The 24992-nt window shown below is 57.0% G+C and overlaps 1 protein-coding gene across 7 annotated transcripts; it reads left to right on the forward strand.

Moving 5' to 3' along the window:
• Window positions 1-9467: 9467 nt before the first annotated feature.
• SLC39A13 (solute carrier family 39 member 13) lies at window positions 9468-23594 on the forward strand. Of its 7 annotated transcripts, none has more exons than XM_042957331.1 (10): window positions 9471-10543; window positions 18370-18678; window positions 20607-20720; window positions 21000-21139; window positions 21538-21642; window positions 21756-21845; window positions 22591-22641; window positions 22940-23068; window positions 23251-23350; window positions 23475-23594. In XM_042957331.1, the coding sequence occupies exons 1-9, from the start codon at window positions 10372-10374 to the stop codon at window positions 23311-23313; spliced, it is 1173 nt and encodes a 390-aa protein (XP_042813265.1). In that variant the 5' UTR covers window positions 9471-10371; the 3' UTR covers window positions 23314-23350; window positions 23475-23594. The 7 variants fall into 7 exon arrangements, with proteins under 7 accessions (XP_042813268.1, XP_042813265.1, XP_042813264.1 ...); XM_042957333.1 differs by having other exon boundaries at window positions 9473-10543; window positions 21015-21139; XM_042957328.1 differs by having other exon boundaries at window positions 9477-10543; window positions 22940-23072.
• The last annotated feature ends 1398 nt before the right edge of the window (window positions 23595-24992 follow it).

The raw sequence follows: 24992 nt of genomic DNA on the forward strand, positions 1-24992 counted from the left end.
TATGACAGTGTTATTTACCCACTCCATAGGACACGTGGGCAGCCCTGTGGAGTGCCAGGGAGGCCAGGCAGGCCTGGGTGGTGGAGGGCCAGGCGGCCCTTTGCCCTCATTGGACTGGGCTGCTGAGGGGGTAGACTGGGGACTATTGCAATCTCAGGGTGAGCAGGCAACAGGAAACGTGGGTGCTGCGTCCTCGAAGCTGACAAGACCTTGAACTTGCAGATCCCTTAACCTCATCCCAAAAGAGCTCTAAAATAAGGGAATGGCGCCCCGTCCCCACAGTCCCAGTGACTGGTCTCTATGGGGACTGACAGAGTATAGGGGAAAACTGAGGCCTCAGACCAAGCACTGGGAAAGTTGACCAAAAAAAGCTGAGCCCGTGTACAGAAATGGCCGTCTTGCAACTTCCTCTCATGGTTGAGACACTGGGGGAGGCTCCTCGGGCCCCAGTCTGTGTCGCCTGGGCCCCTCAGAGCTCCCCAGCACTGGGCTGGCTCTTTAGGGCCTGAGAACCTCCAACAAATATTTACTCAGGGCCTCTGTGGGCCGGGAGACCCAAAGAGGCAAAGACTCCTGCCCTTGTGGGGTTTGTTCTGGAGCAAGAAAGACAGGGCTGAGCACGTCTTTGAGGGCATCTCACTGCAGGTTAGCAGGTAACAGCACTATAGGAAAAGAGTGGCCAGCTGGCTAAGGCAGGGCAGGCCATGCCCACCAAGAAGGGGAGATCTGAACAAACTCTGGGAGCCAGTGAGGGAGTGAGCTGAGCAGACCTCTGGGAGAAGAGCTCTGGGCAGGGACCCCAGCCCTGCAAAGTATGAGCCAGGACCAGCAGGGGGCTGGTGTGCCGGGAGGGGAGAGTGTGAGGGGCTGGGGCAGGTAGGGCTTAGTGGCAGACCTTGTGTGAAATTTCATTGTGACTGAGTGAAAAGGAGGTGCCCGCGAAGGGTGCCTTCTCTCAGGCGCTCAGAAAGTGCTTGTGAGGGACGCCTGGGTAGCTCAGTCGGTTAAGCGTCCGACTTCAGCTCAGGTGGTGATCTCGCAGTTTGTGAGTTCGAGCCCCACATGCAGCTCTGTGCTGACAGCTCAGAGCCTGGAGCCTGTTTCAGATTCTGCGTCTGCCTCTCTCTGCCCCTCCCCTGCTTGCACGCTCTCTCCCTCTCAAAAATAAATAAACTTAAAAAAATAATAATAAACTTTAAAAGACAAAGGCAAGGGGAAAGAGCAGGCATTAACTTGTTCCACCCTCACATAATCCTATGAGGCAGGCATGGGAAATGAGGCCAGAGGCTCTGGCGAGGGGGGGGGGGGGGGCGTACCCAAGGACACACAGCTGGTGAGTGGGTGGGAGGTGACTGCAGTGGTCCTGGGGCTGCTGTCCCTTCCTCAAGTCTCTCCCATGGATATTTCTCTGCCTAAAAATCCTCCTCGGTTCTTGCTTGTCCACAGGGTGCAGTCCAGCTCTGTCGCCTATGCTGGAGCCCCCAACACCCAGGGTCCAGCCCGCCTTTGCACCCTCTCCCATCCATGTGGACCAGCCCCACCCCCACCTCCAACCAGAAGACACTACTCAACATTCCCAGAACCTCTTTCTCAATCTCCCAGGCCTTGCTCACAGGCCCACCCCTTCCACACCCTAAGGCCTCTGTCTTTTGTGGGCTCTCCTCCTCCAGGCTGCCCTCCAGACACACCCTTCCCCCTTTACCTCCGTCTCTCCCCAGCCCCCCTGAATCTCTCCTCTTGCTCTGCACCAACCCCTGCCTCCAGCTCCCCAGCCCCAGCAACCAAGAAGCACCGAGTAGCCCAACCTCCTCTAAGGCCCAAATCTCGGCCATCCCTCCTCACCCCTGACTCTTGCTGACCAGGCCTGCAGCCTGGGAGCTCACCTCCCGGCCACATCACTCAGCCTCCGGCACCTCAAACCCACCGCCACCCACAGTGACTTCCTTCTGCTCACCACGGCAGCACCTCCCAGCAATCCCCCCCAACCCCGTTTGCTCTCTGAAGATAGGATGGCTTCTCCTCCAGGTGTAGGCCCCTTCTCCATGCAGCCCCTCCACCATCCTTCTCTCCCTAGGTACCCCTGGATCCTTCCCCACGATTGGCTGTGTGGCCTCTGGGCAAGTTCCTTCCCCTTAGGGAAGCTCAGACAACTCGATTCCACAGAGGGGTCAGCGAGACTCGCCTCCCAGAATCGTTCAAAGGACTGAAAGGATAATTTGTCGGTCTTTACCTAATACACAGGAGGGGTTCATTTAGTGCCCGTTTCCCTCATTGGCCTCCACACACGCTTACTGGGACCTGTGAAGGTTTAGGAGTGTGGCTCTGGAGACCTTGATTTGAATCCTGTCCCTGCCCTTTAGTCGCTGTGTAGCTGAGGGCAAGTCCCTTCTTAGGGCCTACGTGTCCCCACCTTTAAAATGGGGGCAATAACAGGCTGTACCTCACGAGGTTGTGAGAATTCCACAAGACATCATGTATGATGTTCGTGTGCGGGGGGGGGGGGGGGGGGGGGCGGGCACACCCGGCGTTCTTCCAGAGGGAGGAAGGCTCACCCTGTCCCTGCGGGCTCAAGATCCCAGCAGAGGTCCTCTTCACAGCTTCCTTGGGAAAAGAGAAATGCGGGGAGCCAGGAAGCTGCTGGAGGAGAGCCCCAGGACAATAGCACCCCTCCCTCCTCTGCCCCCCCTGGCACTTCTCTCTCACCCTCCCTGTGTGAGCAGTCAGCTCTCAGGAGGGGAAAGCCAGACAGAAAAGGGGCCCAGGACTGGAGCAGGGACCCTGAGATTGGATGAGAGGGGCCCTTTGAAAAGAAAAAGGAAAGGTAATAATTATACAACCGTCCTCACGGGCCCAGCACATTGGATCCTTACAGCGAGGCTATGGGACAGGGATGATCTCCATTTCACAGATGAGAAATGGGGCTCAGAGCGGACTCTTTTCCAGGTCACAGGACTGAAAGAGCCAGACTCAGCACTGGACCCAGGCTTGTTTTACCCCAAAGCCTGTGCTCTGGGCCCAAGGCTGCCCAGTGTGTATGCCGTGAGTCCTTGGGAAGAGGTCTCTGTGCATATGACGGGAGGATCCTGAGGCGTAGGGCTAGGGAGAAACTTCGACTTCCGAGCTGTGGCCCAAGGCCAGTTTGAGGCCACCCAGGGGCCCTGGGTGGGGGTGGGGTACCACCCAGGGTGCGGAGCTAAAGGCGCGGGGCCTGGAAGGAGTTAACTGCATGAGGGGCCTGAGTGAATCAGAGGCTCCGCAGGCTGCGATGGAAATTCCCTGTGCATGGCGTGTGGTCACCCAGAAAAGGGAAATGGTGCTTTTCGGAGCAGGGGACGGCGGGGGCTGGAACCCGGGAGCAGACGCCTGCCCGGGTGGGGCCGGCGAGGGTGTTGTGACCAAAGACTCCTGGCCTCAGGCTCTGCTTAGGCTCTGGGTGGGAGAAAGAAGGTAAGGAGCCACCAGGCCAGGGCAGGCCTGGTCATTCTCCAGTGTGCCCATGGGCCCTGACGGATGGGTAGGAGTTCACCAGGCCCAGAGGAAGGAAGGGCACTCAGGCCGTGGGAACTACAAAGCACAGGAGTGTGACTCAGCATGAGAGTCTGTCCCCCATGCTTTTTCTGGAGAACTCTTTCCTGTCCTTTGGGCCCATCCCAAGTGATACCCCTCCGCACCCTGGGAGCACCATCACTCCCTTTCCGTGTCCCAAGGCCTCAGTTTCCATCTGGGAGCTCCCAGAATTTTGTAACTCATCTGCCTCCTACCCAGGACTGTAACCAGGGGTCATGCTGTAGCTTCAGAGGCAGCTTGCACCCAGCATAGAGCTGGCACCAAGTAGGTGTTTGGTGTTTGTGAAATGCCAATTTCACAGGAGGGGGCTCTGAGGCTCAGAGAGGTTAGGAGAAACTCAACCAGCCAGCTGGCTATGGCAGAGCGGGGCTCAGGCCAGGGCTTCTGCTCAGCTGGGACTTGGCGGGAGGCGGGGGCACTGGGCACTGACACCTGACCAGGGGTGGCCATCTGGCAACTATGCCGTCCAAAGCCTGCTTCTCTCTCAAGCATCAGACCAGCCCTGCTTTCGCTCTTGTCACAGTGCTAGGAGACTTCGGTCCTGCCAGTAGGGAGACTGGGGTACAAGATGGAACCAAAGGCAGTCAGGGAGAAGAGGGAATAGGGTGTTAAGAAACCTTGAATCCCAATCCAGACGCTCTCTAGCTATGGGGCCCCGTACACGTGGTTTCCCCTCTGAGCCTCGGTTTCCACTTTATGATGGTGGTCATGGGATAGGCTCGTTCTGGGGATGGAAAGATCTGACTGATGTCAACTGGAAACCTCTGCACCAATGTGAGGGAGTTGGTCTGTTATTAGTAATGAGTGTCACTTATGTGGCCTGTTGTCTCTCCTCGGAGCGGTCTCCTGCTGCAAGACCATCCAGCCTGCCACTTCTTAAGCCGGGTGTGCCGCGGCCTCAGGCCCAGTGTCCCTCTGCACCGCACGAGGGCCTGTCCCCCACACCAACCCAAGGAGAGCAGTGGCTGGGTCCTCCTGTCCAGAAACATGCCCTCCAAAGTCCCCAGGTGCCCCAAGTTCCACTGTCCACCCCAGATTCCTTGGCTCCTGGGAAGATGCAGGACGCCCAGAGAAACCACCCTCAGGAGGGATGGGCAGCATGGTGGCAGCCATTGGCGTTGGAGCTTTTCCAAGCACAAAGGGGAACTGAGAAGTGTGGGAATGTGCCTTGGGCCTGCCCAGGGTGGGCGGCCAGGCCCGGGTGGGAGTGGCTGTTCCAAGGAGTCCAGACTGATGGGGTCCGGGGGGTGCAGAGGAGAAGGGACCCGTCGGCCTGTGACAGTGGGGTTGGGCGTCACCGTGAGGTGCCTGCAGGTTGTCCAGACAGAGCTGGCCGGGCAGCGGGAGGCTGGGGAGCTGTGTGGAGAAGGAAAGAGGAAGCCATGGGGAGAGGGGGATGGGCTGCTGGGGATGGAGTGGGAGTGGGGGCTGGGGGGCCTGGAGCCACTTGGCCGCAGCCACTTCGCTTCTCCCGGTTTCGGTTTGTAAATAGCTGCCGGCTCCGTGCAGGCGGGATGGGCCCTGCCCCTTCTGTGGCCCGTGTCCAGGGAGGCCCGGGCCTGAGTGGCTGCAGCTATTCAAAGCCTGCATTTGAGGACCCCAGGAGGCATGGAAGCTGGCCCGGCCTTTCTCTGGGTGGGCAGGTTTCGGTGGGCCCAGCACTGGGCAGCCCCAACCTGTGGTCACTGAGGTAATGCAGCTGGGGCAGAACTTGATGACTTGGCCACATTGAGCTTATTTATAACTGGGCCTCCGTGGGCAGAGGCAGCTGCTGAACCGCCAACTCAGCACTTGGTGCCGGGACAGGATAGTGGGGGCCAGGCCAGGCCGATGGTCCCTCAGTCTGGGCCTCGGGGTCTTGGGATCCCCAAGGCCTCTTTGGCTGGAACCAGTGCTTGTGCTGTCTGTGTTGCACAGGCCTTGAGATTTAGGGCTTGTACTTGTGAGGTGGGCACCTCAGAACCTCCTAGACCAAGAGGGTGTCTGAACTCAGTGGACTGGTCGGTTCCCAGGGGGCTCATGCCTTGGCCTTCCTGGAAACTCTTCCTGCAGAGGTCAGGCACTGTCAGCAAAGTCAACAAGAAGCAAAGTCATCTCCCCTCCCATTCTTGCAATAGCAGTGCTTAAAAACAAAACAAGATGCGTTCGGGAAGAGGGCAATGCCAACTCCTGAGGCCTGGCCCTGATGGTGGCACTCCAGGCACCTGACAGAGGGGGAAAGATGTGGCTCCCTCCTGAGGCTCCCATGTCCCACCACACGGGTACCCATCTCCTTCTTAGACAGGAAGCACTGGCCCTGCCCCCACCCTCCAAAAGACCACTTCTGGAGAGGTGTCAGACCCCTTCCTAAGGTCTGCGGGAATAAAGAGGCTCCTAAAATCTTTCTCCCACTTTCGAATCCTTCTGGATCAATCTTGTCACCTACGACCCTCTGTCCCATCAACACCTCGTCTCCCAGACTTGGTCCTGGCCTTCCCACCTCCAAGCCTTGTTCCAGTCTGGCCCCCGGCCTGGCATGCCCTTTCCTTCCCCCTAGTCTCTCCAAGGCCTACGCCAAGCCCTGCTCTGAGGGTCCCAGCCTCCGTGCCTACCTGTCCCCAAAGCAGAGGCTCTTGAAATATGAAATTCAAGGGGGATGTCAGAATTGGAGCAGAAATGGGCGAGAGATTTTAGATCATGGGGGCCACAATCACTACACAAAAGAGGAAGCCGACGCCTGCAGGGGGTCAGGGATGGCCAAAGGCACTCAGTGAGCAAAGAACAGAGATGAGACCAAAACTACGCGCCCTGACTCCTGGCCTGGAGCTCCCATCCCTGGACCTCTGACCTCCTGGGCCCCAGCTTGGCCTTGAGTGATGGCCCCACCTAGGCCCTCACACTTGGCAAAGGCTGTTGGGTATGGGAAGGACGGGTTGCTGGTGTGGGGGTACCTCAGGCCATCCACTGCCCAGGTCTGGGGCCTGGCCTGGCAGGCCTACTCAGGCCCCTCTGGGCAGGGTCGGGGTGCCCAGCCCAGAGCCGCCCGGGCTGCAGCTGCCCCTGTTTCCACATCGGCAGTAGCAAGTCCGGGCCTGAGAAAACAGGAAGCGCCCAGTCACCACAGGAAGCATGTGTGCGCAGCCTCCCCACCCCCGGCCCATTGCAAAACGCCAACAGCCCCATTACCACAGGCACCACACAGTGGCGGGCAGAAACGCTCCGGCCGCCAGGACTGCCGAAGAACCGGACAGACAGACTCCAGCCCTCACTTGCCTGGGCCAGGCCACGGGGTGAATGTCCAGCCGTGGCCTTGAGGAGCCCAGGGTCCCCTAGGGTTCAGGCCTCATGCCTGACTCTGGATTCTAGAGCCTAATCCCAGACTGGCCTAGGCTAGGCCTGCTTTGGCCATCATTAAATCAGAATATGGGGTCAGGGGTCACAGGGAAGCCATTTCTCTGACTCGGTGGGTGGCACTGGAGGACTCTGTGCCTGTCCCTCAGACCGTGACAGGGCCTGATGCCCAAGCCTCGCTGACCCAGTTGGCCTAGATCCCACTGCCCCTACGACCCCAGGGAGCCATCTGCTGTCCAGTCCACACCTGCCACGCCCTCTGCCCAGCCCCGGCCCTTCCCAACCGAGACTTTGCTGGCCCCTGGGGTCCTGCCCAGGCTAGCCCTCAGGAGACCTGCGCCCCTCATCCCGCCCTGCCTGCCCCGACTCACCTCCCATTTCTGGCCACCCGGCCTCAACCCTTGGAAGGAGATGGGAGTGCAGCAAAGCTGAGGCCCGGTGCCTGGGGAGGCCTGTGCTCCTCCAGCCCCGGGGACGGCAAGGAAAAGAGAAGAGAGCAGAGCATTTCATGGCTATAATAAATCAAAGGGGGAAGTCAGAGCAGGAGAAATAAGAAACTTCCCTACCCTGGGCACAGGGACCTGCCAGGCAGCAGCCCCCGGCACCCCCACGGTCTTCCCTCCTCCCTTCTGCCTCCCTGGCCAGGACCCAGATCTGGTGCTTGCTCTCAGGCCTCGGGGCCCCACCTGCCCAGAGATCTCCTGGGCGCCCAACAACCTTTCTTGCTGTGCAGCCTGGATCCAGGCACCTCTAGGTGGGGCTTCAGTTTCCTCCTCATGGACTCAGAACTCCATGGGGGAGGGGGGGGCGGGGGGGTGCTGGCTTGGAGAGTGAATGGTCAGGCTGCCCAGCAGAGAGGGCTGAAGATGGGTAGTGCCCCTCTGGACAGGATGAAGAAATGAAAGAGGGGAAGGGAGGGAGGGGAGGCATTCTGGGAACTCCTGCTGGACAGTCGGGCTCAGCAGGACAAACGTCTGTGAGAGGGGACTGGAAGGCCAAGGCAAGTGGCAGGAGTAGGGAACAGAGGTGGGGAGAGCCCTGTGTTGTGAGAGCAGGCAGGGCCTTGACTTCAACTCAACTCCTGCACTCTCTCAAACCAGACCAAGGGGCCCATGGGCCTGGGGGCCACTGTTTGTCCCCTCCCCCCATCATGTCTTCCTGAAGTGTCCACTCAACAGAGATACTGGGAGGGGAAACATTTTTTTCAGGCAGGGGGAAAGCTCCCATATTAAAAAAGGAGAATGAGGGGCGCCTGGGTGGCCAAGTCAGTTAAGCATCTGCCCCTTGATTTGGGCTCAGGTCCTGATCTCATGGTTTGTGACATTGAGTCCCGCTTGGGGCTTGGGGCTGACTGTGCAGAGCCTGCTTCGGATTCTCTCTCTTTCTCTCTCTCTCCCTCTCTGCACCCCTCTTCTGCCTGCTCTCTCTCTCTCTCAAAATAAATAAATAAACAAATTTTTAAAAAAGGAAGATGCAAATCTGTATGAATTTTTAAGATAAAATAAGGAATTTCAGAAACATTTTGCTAGTTTTGGGGCCTCTATGAGCCATGCACCCAGCTACCAAGCAGACCCTCCTCCAGTGCCATTGGGGTGCATTGTGGAGACTCAGGCTGCCTCCACTTGAAGCCCTCCTGAGACAGTGTGCTCACTCCCTGACTCCAGGGGTCTCTCTCTCACTGCGAGCAAGTTCTCCTCAGCCCCACCCCTGGGTCTGCTCACGATGTCTCCTGGACACCTACCAGCCTGGAGCTCAAGGCTAACAGAAGAGCCTGGCAGGGCCCAGGATCCTTCTGAGCCTCTAAGATCATTCACGACCTCGTCAGGCAGATAAGATAAGAAATTGGCAGTGACTGTTGGGAGTCCAGGCTGCCGAGCCAGACAGATCCAAGAGCATGCAGGGTGTGACCGTAACTCCCACCCTCAGTTTCCCCACTTGGAAAATGCCTACCTAGAAAATTTGCAAAGAAAGACAAAGGAGATCACAGGGTGATCGTGGGGCCTGCATCACACAGTGGCTTCTGACACTGTCATCTCCTCCCAGAAGCACCTATTTCCTCCCTCCTTTCCCTTTCACCTGCCTGAGGTGGGGTGAGAACTTCTATTCCCTGCTTTTCTCTGCACCCCCACCCCCCAGGGCCCTTGGCCTCGCTCTGACCTGTCCTGATCTGGGAGAGTGTTAGAGCTGAGGTTCCCAGCCCTACCCCAAGGGGCTCCCTCTGTGAGATGAGACTTTGAAGGCCCAAACTCCTGCTCTGACAGGACTCCCCATTTCTGTTCACACCTCCTGCCCTCGCACGACACCTCGCTTTCATCCTCAGACAGCCACAACTGTGTTTTGTTTTTTAAATTTAGTTATTTATTTTGAGAGAAAGAGAAAGTACGAGCAGGGGAGGGGTAGCGAGCGCGAGAATCCTGAGCAGGCCCTGCACTGCCAGTGGGGAGCCCATTGCGGGGCTCGAACTCACGAACTGTGAGATCATGACCGGAGCCAAAGTCCGTTGCTTAACCCACTGGGCCACCCAGGTGCCCCATCCACTTTTTTTAACAACTGGTGGCATTCACTAGGCGCTTTACATACATAACAGGTCAGAATCCTCACAGGTATTCTTATCCCCGTTTCAAATATGAGGCAACTGAGGCTCAGCGGGGAGGAAGGTCAGCTGGCCAAAAAGCAACAGCTCTGAGGTGAGAACTTGGTTCTGTCCTCCAACCCAGTGGAAATCTTATGCAAACAATGAGGCAAAGCAGCAGGTCTTTTGGGGTGTCACCGCTGCCCAGGCCCATGGTCCTGGCCCATTCCCGGCTCCCCTGCCCTGTCCCCATCACCACAGTCTCTTGCTTCTCCTGGTCCAGGTTGTAAGATGTCAGAGTTGGACACATTCCGGCCTCAAGTGCCCACGAGAGCAAAGAGGTTATAAAAACAGAAAGGTGAGCAGTCTGCTGAATCAGGGGCTCTCCTTGGCTCCCTGCCCTGGGAATTCACACCCAGCAGTGGCACTTAACTCCCTAGGGAGAAAGCCTCAAGGGAGCCGTGTTCCCTGCTAGTTAGAACCAAGACATTGGTGCCAGACCTTGGTGTAGAGCAACAGAGACCGTCCCCTGGCTAAGTGACTTAACCCTAAAATGGAGAGAAAAATGCCTCTCCTGGCCTGGAGAGTTCACAGAAGGGAAGTTTCTTTCTAAAAGCCAAGAGCTCAGCCCCTCTTCGTGCATGGTCTCATTCAAGCCCCATAACAGTTCTGACAGGTTGGTACTATTACTCCCATTTTACAGATGAGAAATCTGAGGCGGAGGAGTCTTCCGAAGATCACACAGCCCTGCAGGGGCTTGAACCCCAATCCTGTGTAACTACAAGTCAGATGCATTTATACTGCCTCAGAGAGGTTCCTCTTCCTTTCTCCTAGGAACTGTTCTCTGCCACCACCAACCCGCAGGGTCAGGGGCCCTGAGTGGCGAGTTGAACCATGACTGGATGGCCCTGCCCAGCTGTGGTGCAGTCCCCAAATGCCTGACTGCCCTTGCTTCTTGGGTTGGGCTTGCGGATGGCTTCCTGGGCATGCAAGGGGTTGGGGCCAGCTGCAGCAGGGACTCCTCCAGGCAGTTCCCCAGCCATATTGTTTGCGGCCATCCCACCCTGCAATCAGGTAGGTGTCTGACTGTCTCTTGCAGAGGGGTGTTATAAGTTCCTGTAGGGGCCCTCCCGGCAAGGCAAGGAAACAGAGAAACCAGACTTGAGCTTCTCTCTGGTTTAAGCACCTTCCAAGGCCCTGGCAGAGGCCTCTGCAAATTTATATTTGTGATTTTGTAGTCTTTTTCTTAACGAGGACCTCAAATGGTAAAAGCATCAGGCTCTACACAACCTAGCTCTGTCCCCACGCTGAGGACACTGGAAAGTGTTCCATCCTCCTCTGGCTCCCTGGCTCTGAGGCAAGCGAGACCCCCACTTTCCCATCTCTGCAACGAGATTGAAGCCGGGAGACAGGCGGGTACAGCAGGGGCAAGGAGAAGGGATCAGGGTCCCCATCCTTTACAAAAGGCTCAGATCTGCAGAGGGTTTTCACCAGCCTGCATTTGTTGCATCTCCAACAGCCTCGCGGAGTAAATGCAGCCTCCTACCCCCGTTTTCCAGCTGAGATAACTGAGGCCGGGAACAGAAGGTGCAGGCCAGAGCCTCTCCCCCACGGGCCCCGGGGGGCTCCGCCCAGGATGCCGAGCCAGGGTTGGAGGGAGTAGGGCACAGAGGGTGCGGGGACGGCGCAGCGGAGGCAGTGGGGAGGCGGCGGCGTCCCGCACTGTCTCACCGCAGGACCGACCTCGGCGCTTATCTGCTCGGGCAGCTTCCGCCCCCCACCCCAGCCCCCGCCGCAGCCCGGGCCCCCGCCCCCGCCTCCGGAGGGCCGGCCCGAGGGCCCCTCCCCCGGCGCCCGCCCCCAGGGAGCGCCGAGCTAGCAGGGCGCTGCCCGGCCGAGCGGAGAGGGGCCCGGCCCCCAGATGAGGCGCCGGAAGTGATCAATAACCCCGGGGGGCGGGGGCGCCTCCTGCCTCCAGCCCGCCGAGCCAGGCCGAGCGGGGGTCCCCTGGGCAAAGCTGGGAGAGAGGCTGCGAGGGAAGAGGAGCGGGGTCCCCTAAAGGCCGGAAAGCAGGAGGAGAGGCGGGATCGGTCTGCACCGGGTTCGGAGGGACACGAGCCCACTCCCCCCCCCCCACCCCCAACACACACGCACAAGTGCACACGCACACACTAGCAACGCCCATGGGCGTCCCTGGCACAGATGTGGGAGGGAAGAGAGAAGTGGAGACACCTTAGAGAAAGTGAAAAGCAAGCCACAAACGGGAGCAGACGCCCGCCACGTGCAACTGGCAAAGGTTAGGCATCAAGAATACATAAAGAACTCTTGCAAATCCATAGGGGAGAAAAACACAAAATATCCGGCAGAAAAATTGATAAACGACGTGAAAAGGCATTTTAAAGAAGAGGAAGCACACGTGTTCAAGTGAACATCTTAAGAGATGCTCAAGTTCATTGGTAGTGAAGGAACAACAGCGACGACCACGGTGGGATGCTATTTTACAGCACTGGAAGGGCAAAAACTAAGCCTGACAGCACCCAGTGTTGGAGAAGAGGTGGAGCCGCACAATCTCCGGTGCATCGCTAGCCAGCAACTCTGTGTAACCACTGGAGAAGACAATCTGGCCTTATCTTATAATGCGGAGACGCAGCAGATCCCCACCCCCCAGGCATCAAATCAAGAGAGACCTTGGCTTGTGCTCCAAGAGACCTGGGCGGGAACGTTCAAAGATACACTGTTCTTAATAGCAAAACTCTGGGAGTAACCAAAGTGAACACTAAAGAGAGCGGGTAAATAAATTACAGTGGATACATCCACACAGCGATAAGGCAGTTCAGCAGTTAAGCAAGCAAATGAACCAGTTTCACATAATGGCATAAATGCATCTTAGCACCATACTGTTGAGTGCAAAAGCCAGTCCCAGAAAACAAATACCCTTCCTGTGAAGTTCAAGACCAAGGCAAACCATATCTCTACAAATAGCAATGTTGGTTCCTTCCTTCTAATACTTTTGTTATTAGGAGATGACAAAAGACTCAAGAGTAATACTGAGAAATTATGAGAACCTATAAAAAATATATAGTTGGTTTACCAGGTATCAAAGGAATACATAAAAATAATTTGCCTTCCTGTCAGCTATCATCGAATCGTTCAGAATGTAATGGGAAATATCCTATTCAAAATATCTGAAAAAAATGCAACATATCTTAAAGTAAACTTAGTAATAATTATGCAGGGCCTATATGAAAACAATTGTAAGAATCACTGTAATCACTTGTAATCACTTTTACAAGAAAGTAAAAGAAAACTTTAGAACAACTTTTATTTTCCTTAGCTTTAAAAAGAGCCAAGGGCCGCCTGGCTGGCTCAGTCGGTGGAGCATGTGACTCGTGATCTCGGGTTGTGAGTTTGAGCTCCACATTGGGTGTAGAGATTACTTAAAAATAAAAGCTTAAAAAAAAAGAGAGAGAGAGAGAGAAAGGCACCTGGGCGGCTCAGTTAAGCATCTGCCTCTTGATTTCAGCTTAGGTCAGGAGCTCATGGTCTGAGATGGAGCCCTCTGTGGGGCTCTGCATTGAGTGTGGAACCTGCTTGGGATTTACTCTCTGCCCCTTCCCTGCTTGCTTGCACGTGCACAATTTCTTTCAAAATAAATAAATAAACATTAAAAAAAAAAAAAAAACTTGAAAAGGAAAGATCTTGAAAACCTGATCATCACAAAATTCAGGTTCCCCCAAGAAGGAGACAGGGAGATGGGACGGGGGCGGGAGTGACAAGTAAGCAAATATATCAATAAACACATAAATTAAGTAAAGGAGGGCCTGCAAAGGCCCAGATGGCTGTGCATAATGCAGAAGTATCTGCATTTGTGCTCCTGAAGGGGAAAGGGAGACATTAAAGCCATTTAGACTGACTTTTATTCAGGGTATAGGCAAGAGGTTGTCTTTCTTTCCAGAAGCCCATATGGAATGGGGGGAAAGGCCTGTGCATGCAGGGGACAGGGCTAAAAAAAAAACCCTAAGACACACAACACTGAGGGCCTTCAGCCTGGACAGATCCAGAAGGCTTCAGGGAAGGCTTGTAAAAGGGCTGAATTTCAATCAACAGAAATGGCAGAAGGGGAGAAATATGCCAGGCCTGCCAGGGGGTGGGATGGCGATTACAAAGGGGGTTATAAAGGCAGAGAGACCAGACAGAAAGAAGTGAGGCTTGGCTGCCCAGGAAGGGTTGTGCTATGAAGCTGCTAGTGCCTCATCTGGCCAGGGCTCAGGATCTGGGGGGTAAAGCACCCCAGAAACTCACTAGGGGGCTGAGGCTGCTCTAGGAAGGGTGACTTGAGAGAGGGTTAAGGTCAGGAGTTCCTGAGGGGCAGATTCAGTTGGGAGAGGCTGAGCCTGAAGCCGCTGTAAGAGTAACAGGCCTCATTTCACAGCTGTACTCACGGGCAAGGAGCTCATCACCCTGAGCCTCAGAAGCTTCTCTACAAGAGGTTGCTGCCAGCCTGTGGACCCAAAGAAAGCCCTGAAAAGGAGAAGGCCTCTGGAAGCAAAAAAAAAAAAAAAAAAAAGTGCATCAACCCCCACCCTAGAGTGTCTAGCCCTGTGCAGCCAGAGGAGGGGAGGTTGTCAGAACATTGACAATGGCAGACCTTGATGGTTTTGCAGCCCCCACCTTGTCAGCAGGCCCAGGCCCAGAGGCAGTCCTCCCTTCTGGAAATAGAGGGCTGAGACCTTGTTGTTGAAAAGGGCCCCCACTAAAGACACCAAAGTCAGGAACGACGTGTTAAAGTCAGACCCAGTGAGGTCAGAAAAACGGGTCTGCAGCCCCCCAGTCAGAGGCCTCCCAGCCACACAGATCTGAGCACTGTCTAGGCCCATCCACCCTGCTAAAATTTTTCTGCCCAGGGCCACGACTCAGGAGGTCGCTGTGGCCTCCAAACCGATTGATAAATGTGTTGGAAAACACTCATCCGTCATCTGAGCTCAGCAAGGAGACGACAGAGGATGGTCCCCACCTTGTGTCTTTAAGTTATCTGTTCATTGCTATAACATTTTCTTTATACCCATATATCCACACATGCAAATAATTATAATACCTAAGCCTCAAAGAGAATTTGTCGTATGCCAGGCATAGTTCTAAATGCTCTGTGTGTATTCACTCATTTACAATCTGACACAGTAATCCACTTTACAGATGCGGAAACTGAGGCATAGGATGTCAAGTAATTTGCTCCAGGAAGTCTGGTACAAGAATCTGGCTGTCTTAACCATAAAGCTATGAGGTCATCAAATAAATCAATAAATAAGTTGAGATTTTATGTACACATGTATATACATTTGTACATAATTGCATAAATGTGATCATATTCATGTTTTGACGTGCTTTTAAATTTTCCTTTTATATTTTTCCTCCCCACCCATCCATGGAATCCATGTTATCACTCAATGTTTGATCTTCTATATTTTTTATTTTTCACAATTATACATAGTCTTCTATATACTGATGCCTATAATCACATATATTTAGACAGGGTTCCTTTTGTCATTATTTTAAAAGAGAAGATCGTATTAAATAAATATTTCTGCATCTTTCTTTTCTCACCTGGAAGCCCCTGGCAGATCTAATTCATTGCTTTTAACAGCACACATCAGTCCACACACCGTCTTTCCACCTGGTCCCCTCTGCTCATGGTCCTCTTCTAGAGCCCCCCAGTGTGCTTCTTTACTCCATTAGGGAGTTTGATGGTGGAAATTCCAGGCCAGGTGAGAGGAAAGGACAGTGAGAAGGCAGCCAGGTGACGTTTCTGGCTGGGTCTTGCCTTACCCTCTTGCTGGGGGCCAGCAGCCCTCAGCCCCCAGAGGCAGGAATGCTAACTTGACTGTCTTATTGTGAAATCATTTGTATATTGTGAAGTGCTTTGCATATGATTAAGTGATTTGCATATGGGGGGGCGGGTGCATCTTTGACATCCCAGAGCAGCATCCCTGAGCGTCTTCCTCCCTTTGCAAAAAAACCAACCCAAGGCTTTCACTTCAGAACTCGCCTATGGGCTTGGTGTGGTGAGACAGACACGGGGCTTTCAGAGGAAAGCTGATCCCACCTGGAAGGAGCTGGAGGTCCAAGAAAGGCACACACTGGAGTGTGGTCAACAGGCATCAGGTGCAGTATGTGAGTCATGTGCCCTCAGAGCCCCCAGTAGGTGAGAGCAACACAGGACAGTTGAAGGGAACTACCATGGGTGACGAATGAGGGTCAGAGGTTTGGAGACCCCTACCCTGTCGCAATCTCTGCCCAAGTGGGTATCCACGTGCCCCATCCTGAATATTATACAGTCTTGGCTGATTCCCAGCAAAAGATGCAATGTGGAACCTCCGAGCCAGACTCCCACCTCCCTGGAAGTGAGAGGTGCTGTCACATGCTCTGGGCTCAGGGACACCCAGGGGGAAACCTGGCTCTGCCATCTGTGCCACTGCGTGACCCCGGGGCTAACAGTACCCACCTCAGTGGGGCAGAATGAGGATTCAGTGAGATAATGCAGATGGAGTGAATGGCACGCAATAGTGTCCAGTAAATCGTAGATATAATAATGCTCTTTATTGTTTGCTGCCCTAGTCTGAGGTTAGGCCTACCTTCCTCCAGGTGAGGCAAGCACAAAAGGGAGCTACCCCAGGTTTGGGGTTCCAAGCAAGTGTCAAGCCACCACGCATTGGACCCCAAAGGGTTACAAGCCCTGGAGACAAAGGCCTGAGGTTCCCAGTGAAAAACCAAAGCATAAAAATAATTCGATGAGTAAGAATAAAATTCCCTCTTCTGAGGTTCCCGAGGCTAGGCCCCTCCCTGCGGCGGGCACTTCCCCTTTCCCTTGTTCATGGAGGAGCCAGGCCGGTTTGACTCACAGCAGGAGCGCCCAAGCCAGGCACCCACCCCGACCCCGGCCGGGCTCCGGGCTCCGGGCTGCGAGGGCTGGCAGCGGAGCGCGCCCTCGTGCGGCCGTGGGCGACACTGCGGCCCGAGAGAGGAAGCGGCGGCCAGAGCCGCAAGCCCAGCCACCCAGCGGCTCGCGGTCCCTGCGGGGCCGCCCTCTCCGCCCCGCCCAGCGGGGGCTGAGCGCCTCGCTCCTGGGGCTCCCACTTCCGCCGGGCCCTCCCCTCCGCCCCCGATCCTCCCGGGCGGAAGTGCGCCTGGGCCTCCCGGGTCCCCCACGGCCGCGAGGCGGAAGCGCGCTTCGACCGCCGCTCCCCTCGACCCTGCGGCGCGCCGCGCGTCGGGTTCCGGACAGGTCCCGTGTGACGTGGCCGCGCTCCGGGGGCGGCTCCGGGCTGGGGGCCGGGCGGCGGACCGGGCGGGGCAGACCCGGGGCGGGGCGCGGCGCCGCAGCTGGATGGCTGGGGCCGCCCGGAGCGCCGCCGCCGCCGCTGCCGCACGGTGAGTGACCGCCCGACCCTCGGGGCCCGCGCCCCGGGCGGGACGCCTCGGCCGATCCCCCCACCCCCACCCCGACCCCGGCCCTGCCGCTCCCGGGCAGACCCGGGCCTCTGGCGCAGAGCCCGGGAATTCAACTTCCTAGGGCTTCTCTTCTCCCCTGTCGCCCTGCACGTCGCTGCCCATCGCTCCCTCGCTGCCCATCGCTCCCTCGCTTTCCTCCTCCGTGTCCGTCTCCCAGTCTCTGGCTCTCTCACTCCTGACTTTCTCTTGCTTTCTCCTTTCCCTCTGCTCTCTGGCTCTCCGTCCTCCGCTTCCCCTCTGCCCAGACTGTGGTCCCCTCACCTCTGCGTGCCCTGCCTTGGCCTCAAGTCCGGCCCGGCCCAGTCCTGCCTTTGGACCCCGTGGAGCCCAGCGGGTTTCCTCAGTCTCTCGTGAGGGCCTGTGGAGGTCCTGGACGCGGGCATCTTTTCCAGCCTTCCACCGCCATCAGGGGATGAGGAAACTGAGGCAGGGACATCGCCAGCTCAAGGTCACGGCCAGATGAGGCAGGGCAGACCGCATTTAAACCTCATGCCTGAGTTTCCAGATTGAACTTCTCTCTTAGTTGACTCACATCCACATCCTGTGATCCAGAGGCTGGGAACCTTCCTGCTGCCTGGTGCCCCAGGTCTCCTGCAATATAAGGAGGGCTCTCCCTGCCCCCTCCCTGCCGGGCACAGTTCACCTGCATCAGCAAGCTCGTGGCCTTCGCAGCCTGTGCGGGAGGCAGTTGTTATCCTACAGAGGAGGAAACTGAGGCTCAGATGCTGCAGGGACTTTGCCTACACTCAAAAAGCCATAGCTGCAGAGCACAAAGTTTAGGGCAGGTCTCCGAAGCGTGTGCTCTGCACAGCTGTGAGGCAGTTCCTAACTGAAGGATCTTTCTCTTCAGCCCTATGTCCTGTCTGTCTCTGTGCCCTGGGGACAGTGGGCTCGTTGCCTAGGGAGAAGCTCTTGATGGTTCTGCCCTAGCTCAGCTGCTCGCTTTCCCCACCTGCGCCTCCCAGTGTCACCCATCAAGCTAGACAGTGCCAGCCTCAGTCCCCTGGGGCGTCCTCACTGGGGCATGTCCTGGCGGCGGGGCCTCCCCTGGCAGCTAGAGACACCCGACTGGGCTGGGCCTGCCGGTGGCTGAAGGGAGCCCAGCCAGCGCCTCACCCCGTCATTAGGGAAAGTTTAGCCCCAGGCAGACGTGCTGACACACAGTCTGGAGCTGGCTCAGAAGGAAACAATGTGTGGTCCTTGGGAGTGGGGTGTAGAAGAGTAGAGCCCCTTTACTCTGTGAACCCATCACTGGGATCAGAAGCCCTGGGCAAGGCAAGCAGGAGAGTGGATGCCACGGCCACTTGTAGGGAGGAGGGTTAAGATGCCACGTTTGCTAAGCAGGTGTGCGGCCAAGGGTGGCAGCTCACGTAAGAGGCCTTTGTGTTTTTCAGCACGTGGCATGCCTGGATGTCCCTGCCCTGGCTGTGGCATGGCGGGCCAGAGGCTCCTCTTCTTCACTGCTCTTGTCCTAGAGCTCCTGGGAGGGGCTGGGGGTTCCCAGCAGGCCCTGAGGAGCCGGGGGCCTGCCGCCGCCTGTCGCCTAGACAACAAAGAAAGCGAATCCTGGGGGGCCCTGCTGAGTGGGGAGAGGCTGGATACCTGGATCTGCTCCCTCCTGGGCTCACTCATGGTGGGGCTCAGTGGGGTCTTCCCACTGCTCGTGATTCCCCTGGAGATGGGGACTACGCTGCGCTCAGAAGGTAGGTGACCCTCCTCTGGTGCCCAGGGCAGCCAGCAGCGTGGAAAACATCGCTGCTCTCCCTGGTAGAGTGGGGCCTCACGTCCCAGGTTTCATTGTGTCTCAGGTGGAGGGCGGGGACACATGTAACTTCTCACCTCGGTCCTGTGAGACCAGGGTGTGCCATGCTCTTTCCTTCGTTCATCCTTTGTTCCGAAAGAATCAAAGTCAGCAGACGTTCACCAAGAAACAGTATAGACACTGGTTGGAAATTTGAGTGCCAGGCTGCTTGGGTTCAACCCCTGGCTCTGCCACTTTCCAACTGGGTGGCATCGGGCAAGTTACTTGAGGCTCAGGCTCCCGACCTTAAAAAGGGGCATAATGCGGGGCACCTGGGTGGCTCAGTCGGTGAAGCATCCGACTCTTGGTTCCAGCTCAGGTCATGATCTCATGGATCATGGGTTCAAGCCTGCATCGGGCTCTGTGCTGACAGTGTGGAGCCTTCTTGGGATTCTCTCCCTCCTTCTGTCTCTGCCCCTCCTCTGCTCATTCTGTCTCTCTCTCAAAATAAATAAACTTGAAAAATAGTTTTTTAAGAATGGGCATAATCCTAGTATGTACTTCATGGGTACTGCTGTGAAGATGAAATGCGCTAATATTGGTAAAAGCACTTAGAAGGCTGCCTGGTGCAGGGGAAAGGGCAGCGTGTTCACGGGCCCTGTGCCGGCTACAGGGATGCGGTGCCTTGCCCTTCAGTCTCTGCTCATAGTGCAAAAGACCCTCCTACCAAGGGCCTCTGGGTCAGCCTTACCCAGGTAGCCAGCCTGCCTTTGGGGAGGGGATCTGGGAGGCAGGGCAGTGGCATGGGCAGAAGCTGCCCTTTTGTGACAGGTACATATACTGTCCACAAATGACATGTTGTGATGAAAACCAAAGAGACTAGATGGGTAGCTGCTAAAACTAGGTGCCTGCTGCCCCACCCAGGAGTGCAACATACTAGGTCTGGACCAGACTCCTGGAATCTGTTTGAAATGCCTGCTCCAAGGGTTTCTGCCGCTTGCGAGGCTCAGGAGCTGTTCATTCAGCAGACGGTTATGAGCACATCTATGCCCTGTGCCAGGCTGACGGCTGGTGCCGCAGCTGTGAATGGGGCCGATGTGGGGCCCTGCTGTCACGCCTGTGCCCGTGCATCCTCTCAGCCCCTCTTACCGTGTCCCGGTGAGTCAGCATAGGGAGGACTTGGATTATTAGCCCCATTTCACAAATGGGGAAGCACAGGCACAGAGGGGTCCTTTGATCAGGCTGAGGTCACACAGCCTGGAAGCGGCAGCTTTTCCTGGGATTCCACCCGATCACCAAGCTGCCTCTGCCCTCTGGGCCTGTTTCTCTATAAACCAAGAGTTTGGACATAGACTTCTTAGGGCACTTCCAACTCTGGATGCTGCAAGTCTGCAAAAGTCCCCAAATCTCTGCCACTTTTCCAAGAGTGACTGTGGCTGTGAAAAGAAAAATTCCCACTTGAAGAGCACTTGCTATATGTATTGCAATTTAATTGCCCCAAGATCCCTATCAGATATAATTATCCCCAGTTTACAGATGGGAAAACGAATCCCAGAAGTTACCTGCCCAAGGTCACCAGCTTGTGGGTTGGGGAGCTGGGACCTTTCGGACTCCCAAGCCCAGTCTCCTAACTGTGAAGCACTAGTTAGTGCTCCACAGTCATCCAGCAGGTCGTGATGTATTTCCTGTTGAGCACCCAGCCAGTGCTGGGCCTGGGGGTGGGGGTGGGGGGGGTGGGGTCGGTGCTCCAGGAAGGGCAGGAGGCCAAGTCCAGCCTTCTGGAGGCTTGCAGTCTGGTTGGAAAAACATAGCGCCCAGTAAGCTGGGTGGGGCAGAGGTCGGGCCAGCGGTTCTGGTAGATCAGCCCCAGGCCCCGAATCTCTTTTGTAGCTGGGGCCAGACGTCTGAAACAGCTGCTCAGCTTTGCCTTGGGGGGACTTTTGGGCAATGTGTTTCTCCACCTGCTGCCTGAGGCGTGGGCCTACACATGCAGTGCCAGCCCTGGTGAGTGAGGCCGCAGTTGGGCAGGAGGGCAGAGGGAGCTGGTGCCCATGCCTAAGGTTGGCCTAGGCCCTACCTGCTCTGCCAGAATGACTGGGAGAGGGGTTCTGGGCGTCTGGCAGGGAACGTGTCCTGGCCCCAATCCCCTAGCCCCTGTGGGAGTCCCTGGGGCCCAGCTTTCCCACCAGCCATTCCTGTCCCCCTTCCCCTGTCACTGCCCCTGACTAGATCCCATTCCAAATGGCCCCCCTTCTGTGGCCCTGGCTTGGCCTGGCCTGTCAGTGCTGCCCCCTGCAGGTGGTGAGGGGCAGAGCCTGCAGCAGCAACAGCAACTGGGACTGTGGGTCATTGCTGGCTTCCTGACCTTTCTGGCATTGGAGAAGATGTTCCTGGACAGCAAGGATAAGGAGGGGACCAGCCAGGTGAGCTCCACATCCCAGGGTCCGGACAAGCTGGCCTCTATTCTGTGGTGGTTGAGGGCCTGCAGGCCCAGGTTCTGAATTGAACTCTGAAAAGTGGGTCTCTTGGCCATTCCCTGGGGGCTCTGGGAGGCTGGGCCAACTGGGAAGATCTGGGGAGTGACGACATTGGCCCTGCTGTGGCTTGTTATCATAGACTGATGGCAGCAGCCGTGTGGGAGGCAGAGGATCAGTTGGGTCTGGGTACACGCGGCTTATTGAGCAGCAGAGAAGTCTAGCTAGACAAAAGGGGCCAGGGTCTCCCTGCCTCTGTTTCTCCATCTCTTGCTCCTTTCCTGCGTCTACCCTGGCCAAGTGGGGGAGCATCTAATGTCACCTCTCCCTCCTTCTCCTGGCCCTAGGCCCCCAGCAAAGACCCTGCCGCTGCTGCCGCGCTCAATGGAGGCCGCTATCTGGCCCAGCCGGCTGCAGAGCCCGGCGTGAGCGCCGTGGTCCGGACCATCAAAGTGAGTGGCCCGCTCAGGGTCCCCTCTCCCTGCAGCTGTTCCTCCCCACAAGTGGCAGGCCCATCTGAGCCCTGCCCACTCGGGTCAGCCTGGCTTCCTCTCCCCTCATGCAGGTCAGTGGCTATCTCAACCTGCTGGCCAACACCATAGACAACTTCACTCATGGGCTGGCTGTAGCTGCCAGCTTCCTTGTGAGCAAGAAGGTGAGTGGCGGCTGCGACAGCGGGGACCCAGGCATTTCTGGGGGGAATGATGGTGCCTATGTAGACCAGGTGGTTCTGCCTCCAAAATAAGCTTCCAGTTTCTGTCCTTCCCACTCCCTCCACCATCCACACCCCCATCTAAGCCCCAAGGGCTCCTGCATGAGGCCGCCTTCTGTCCCAAGCCAAACACTCCTTTTTGGGATCACATACCTCTGCCAGGCTGCTAGGCTTGGGCCCTGCCTGCTTCTAGATGCTTCTCACCCACCTCCGCACTCTGTCCTCTGAGCTCTGACATTAGTGGTCTGCCTACTCTTGAACTGGCCGAGCTCTTTCCCCGCTCATGGCCTCCACCTCACACTACCCCGTCTGCCTGGAATGTTCTTCCTCCCACTCTTTGAAACACTGGCTCCTTATCCTTCAGGCTTCGACTTAAATGCACTTTCTCAAAGAGGCCTTTGCTGACCCCTCATCTAAATTAGGCCCCTGTCACTTGTGTCTATGACACCCAGACCATCTCTTCTCCTGCAGTACTTATCACTGTAATCATGCAGTTCTTTGTGTGTTCATTCAGTCCTTGCCTCCTGCTTCGTGAAGGCAGGTTCCTTGTGTGTTGTATTCACTGCTGTATTTCTAGTAGCCAAATGGTGTCCGGCCAGAGCACTCAGCAGAGTAAATATTTGTAGAATGAGTGGACAAGTGGGTGCCTGGCCCTCGGCCCAGAACCCCACAGACTCCTTCCCTGCAGATTGGGCTCCTGACCACCATGGCCATCCTTCTGCACGAGATCCCCCATGAGGTGTGTGCCAGAGGCTCTCCATGGCGGCAGTGGGGACGTGGGGCTTCAGAGAGGGGGTGGGGGTAGGAAGCCCAGCAGTAGCAGCCTTGGGGGCTGGGCTCCGGAGGCCTGGAGCTCTCAGTCCACCAGGCTGCAGCTTCCATCTCAGCTGTGCTCCAGCCTCCTGGGGACTGGGGTCCCAGCCTAGGGGACGTGGGCTTGGCGGGGGGCCCAGCAGCAAGGCCGGTGCAGGGGGCTCGGTGTGCATGTCCGTACCTGACCCCTGGGGCCCAGAGTGATCATCTGGACCTCCCCTCAGGTGGGCGACTTTGCCATCCTGCTCCGGGCCGGCTTTGACCGATGGAGCGCAGCCAAGCTGCAGCTCTCGACGGCACTGGGGGGCCTGCTGGGCGCCTGCTTCGCCATCTGTACGCAGTCCCCCAAGGGAGTAGGTACGGGCATGGTGGGTGGGGGTGGCAGGTGGCGGTCAGTGGAGGGGCCCCAGCCAGAGGGCACAGCTGCCCCGCCCCAGTGTGCAGGCCAGGATCTGCCCGGTCTACCCTGTGGGAGTGGGTGCGGTGCACGTGGCTCCCCTGGGCTCCTAGCCAGTCGGGACTTCTCCCACTGCAGAGGAGACCGTGGCCTGGATCCTGCCCTTCACCTCTGGTGGCTTTCTCTATATCGCCCTGGTGAACGTGCTGCCGGACCTCTTGGAGGAAGATGACCCGTGGTGAGTGACCCTCCCCACCGCCACTCACAGGGTTCATGGGAGCTCGAGGAGGAAGGGCTTCTGGGCTCCGCCACCCGTCAGCCAGTGGCCGCCCCCCCCCTGAGCCGCCCCCCTCTCCCCACAGGCGCTCCCTGCAGCAAGTGCTGCTGCTCTGCACAGGCATCGTGGTGATGGTGCTGTTCTCGCTTTTCGTGGATTGACGGTCCCTGATGCCCCCCACACTGCAATAAGAGACTCAGATTCACTCTGTGACCGTGTGTGAGGCAGAGGGCGAGTGCCTGAGAGAGCACACCTCTGACCAGATGAGAGGATGGTGTGTGTGTGTGTGTGTGTGTGTGTGTGTGCATGCGTGCGTGTGTGTACACGTGTGACCAGTTATGTGTGAGACCGACACTGTGATCATGGGCTGGGCCCAGGGCCCGATGCCCGCGCCGGCCCCCAGCCACGCCGTGGTCTTCTCTCCTGACCACCCTGTCACCCTGCACTTCTCACAAAGGGCAGTGAGGACGAGCAGCACTGGTCCCAGGTGGAGGCCTCTCCCCACAAGACTGCAGGGGGAGTGAGAGGCTGCTCCCCAGGGAGCTCAGGGGGCCCAAAGCTGTCTCCTTCTGGGGCCTTGGGGTCCCTGACCTCTGCTCGGGCACCAAGCCCTGGGCAGCCGAGGGGCTGAGGCTGGGGCACCTTCTCTCTGCCGTGTCCATTGTCCCGGCCCTTCTTTTGCCAGCTCTAAGGCCAAAGAAAGGAGAGGCAGGTGCTTGTGTCGCCCCTCACCCCACTCAGCACTGACAGCCCTACCCAGCCCAGGATGGAGCCTGGCAGATGCTTTCCAAGACCTTTTCCTCGTGGCTGCCAGTCCTAGGCCGGCTCCCGTTCCCCCCGGTGAACGCTCCCTGGCAGTGCCGGCGGCTTTTGCCACCTCCAGCTGCCAAACAGCAGCCTGCGGGGCAGGGAGCAGCCCTGGGCCAGAGAGGCCTCTGAGGCCAGCTCAGGGATGCTCACGCCAGCACAGGATCCAGGCAGAGATCCTGGGGGCAGGAAGAGGGTGCCACGGCTGCCCCCCGGCTCCAGGCCCCTTTTTCCTGTCCCACGTAGGCTGAGGGGGAGTTAGGGGTGGTGAGGGCTCCGCGTTGTCAGCACTCAGGAATGTGCTCTGGGAGAATGCTGAAGCCATAATCCCCAGCTATTTCCCTTGGCTGACACCCAGGTACTCAGCTGGCCCACTCCACAGCCGGGCTCAGCCCTGCTGCTCAACCGTGGATGTTCTGAGAAGCAGCCGTCAAGAGGGTCCGAATGGTTTTACAGCAGTTTTGCTGTGGTTCTGTTTCTATCTGTAAATACTTATTCTATAGATAAGATGCAAATAAATAATTATATACAAACTGGTTGTCTCTCCTCTGCACACCAGAGTCCATGGTCAAGCAGGGCTTTCCCAGGAGTCCCTTGCTCCAGCCAGGTTGGTGGCTGTGTGAGTCCCAGCTCAGCATCTTATCCCCTTCCCCCCCACCTTCAGCTCTTCTGCTTCATGTTCATCTCTGAACTATTACTCTGCAGTGCTTCTTAGAACAGGGTATAGCCTCTCATGCTATCCCTGGCTCGTTAGCTTTTCATCCCGACACTATAAGCCTGGCAGTATGCCATTGTA

Source organism: Panthera tigris, chromosome D1 (assembly GCF_018350195.1).
Source record: "Panthera tigris isolate Pti1 chromosome D1, P.tigris_Pti1_mat1.1, whole genome shotgun sequence".
Taxonomy (NCBI): Eukaryota; Metazoa; Chordata; class Mammalia; order Carnivora; family Felidae; genus Panthera; species Panthera tigris.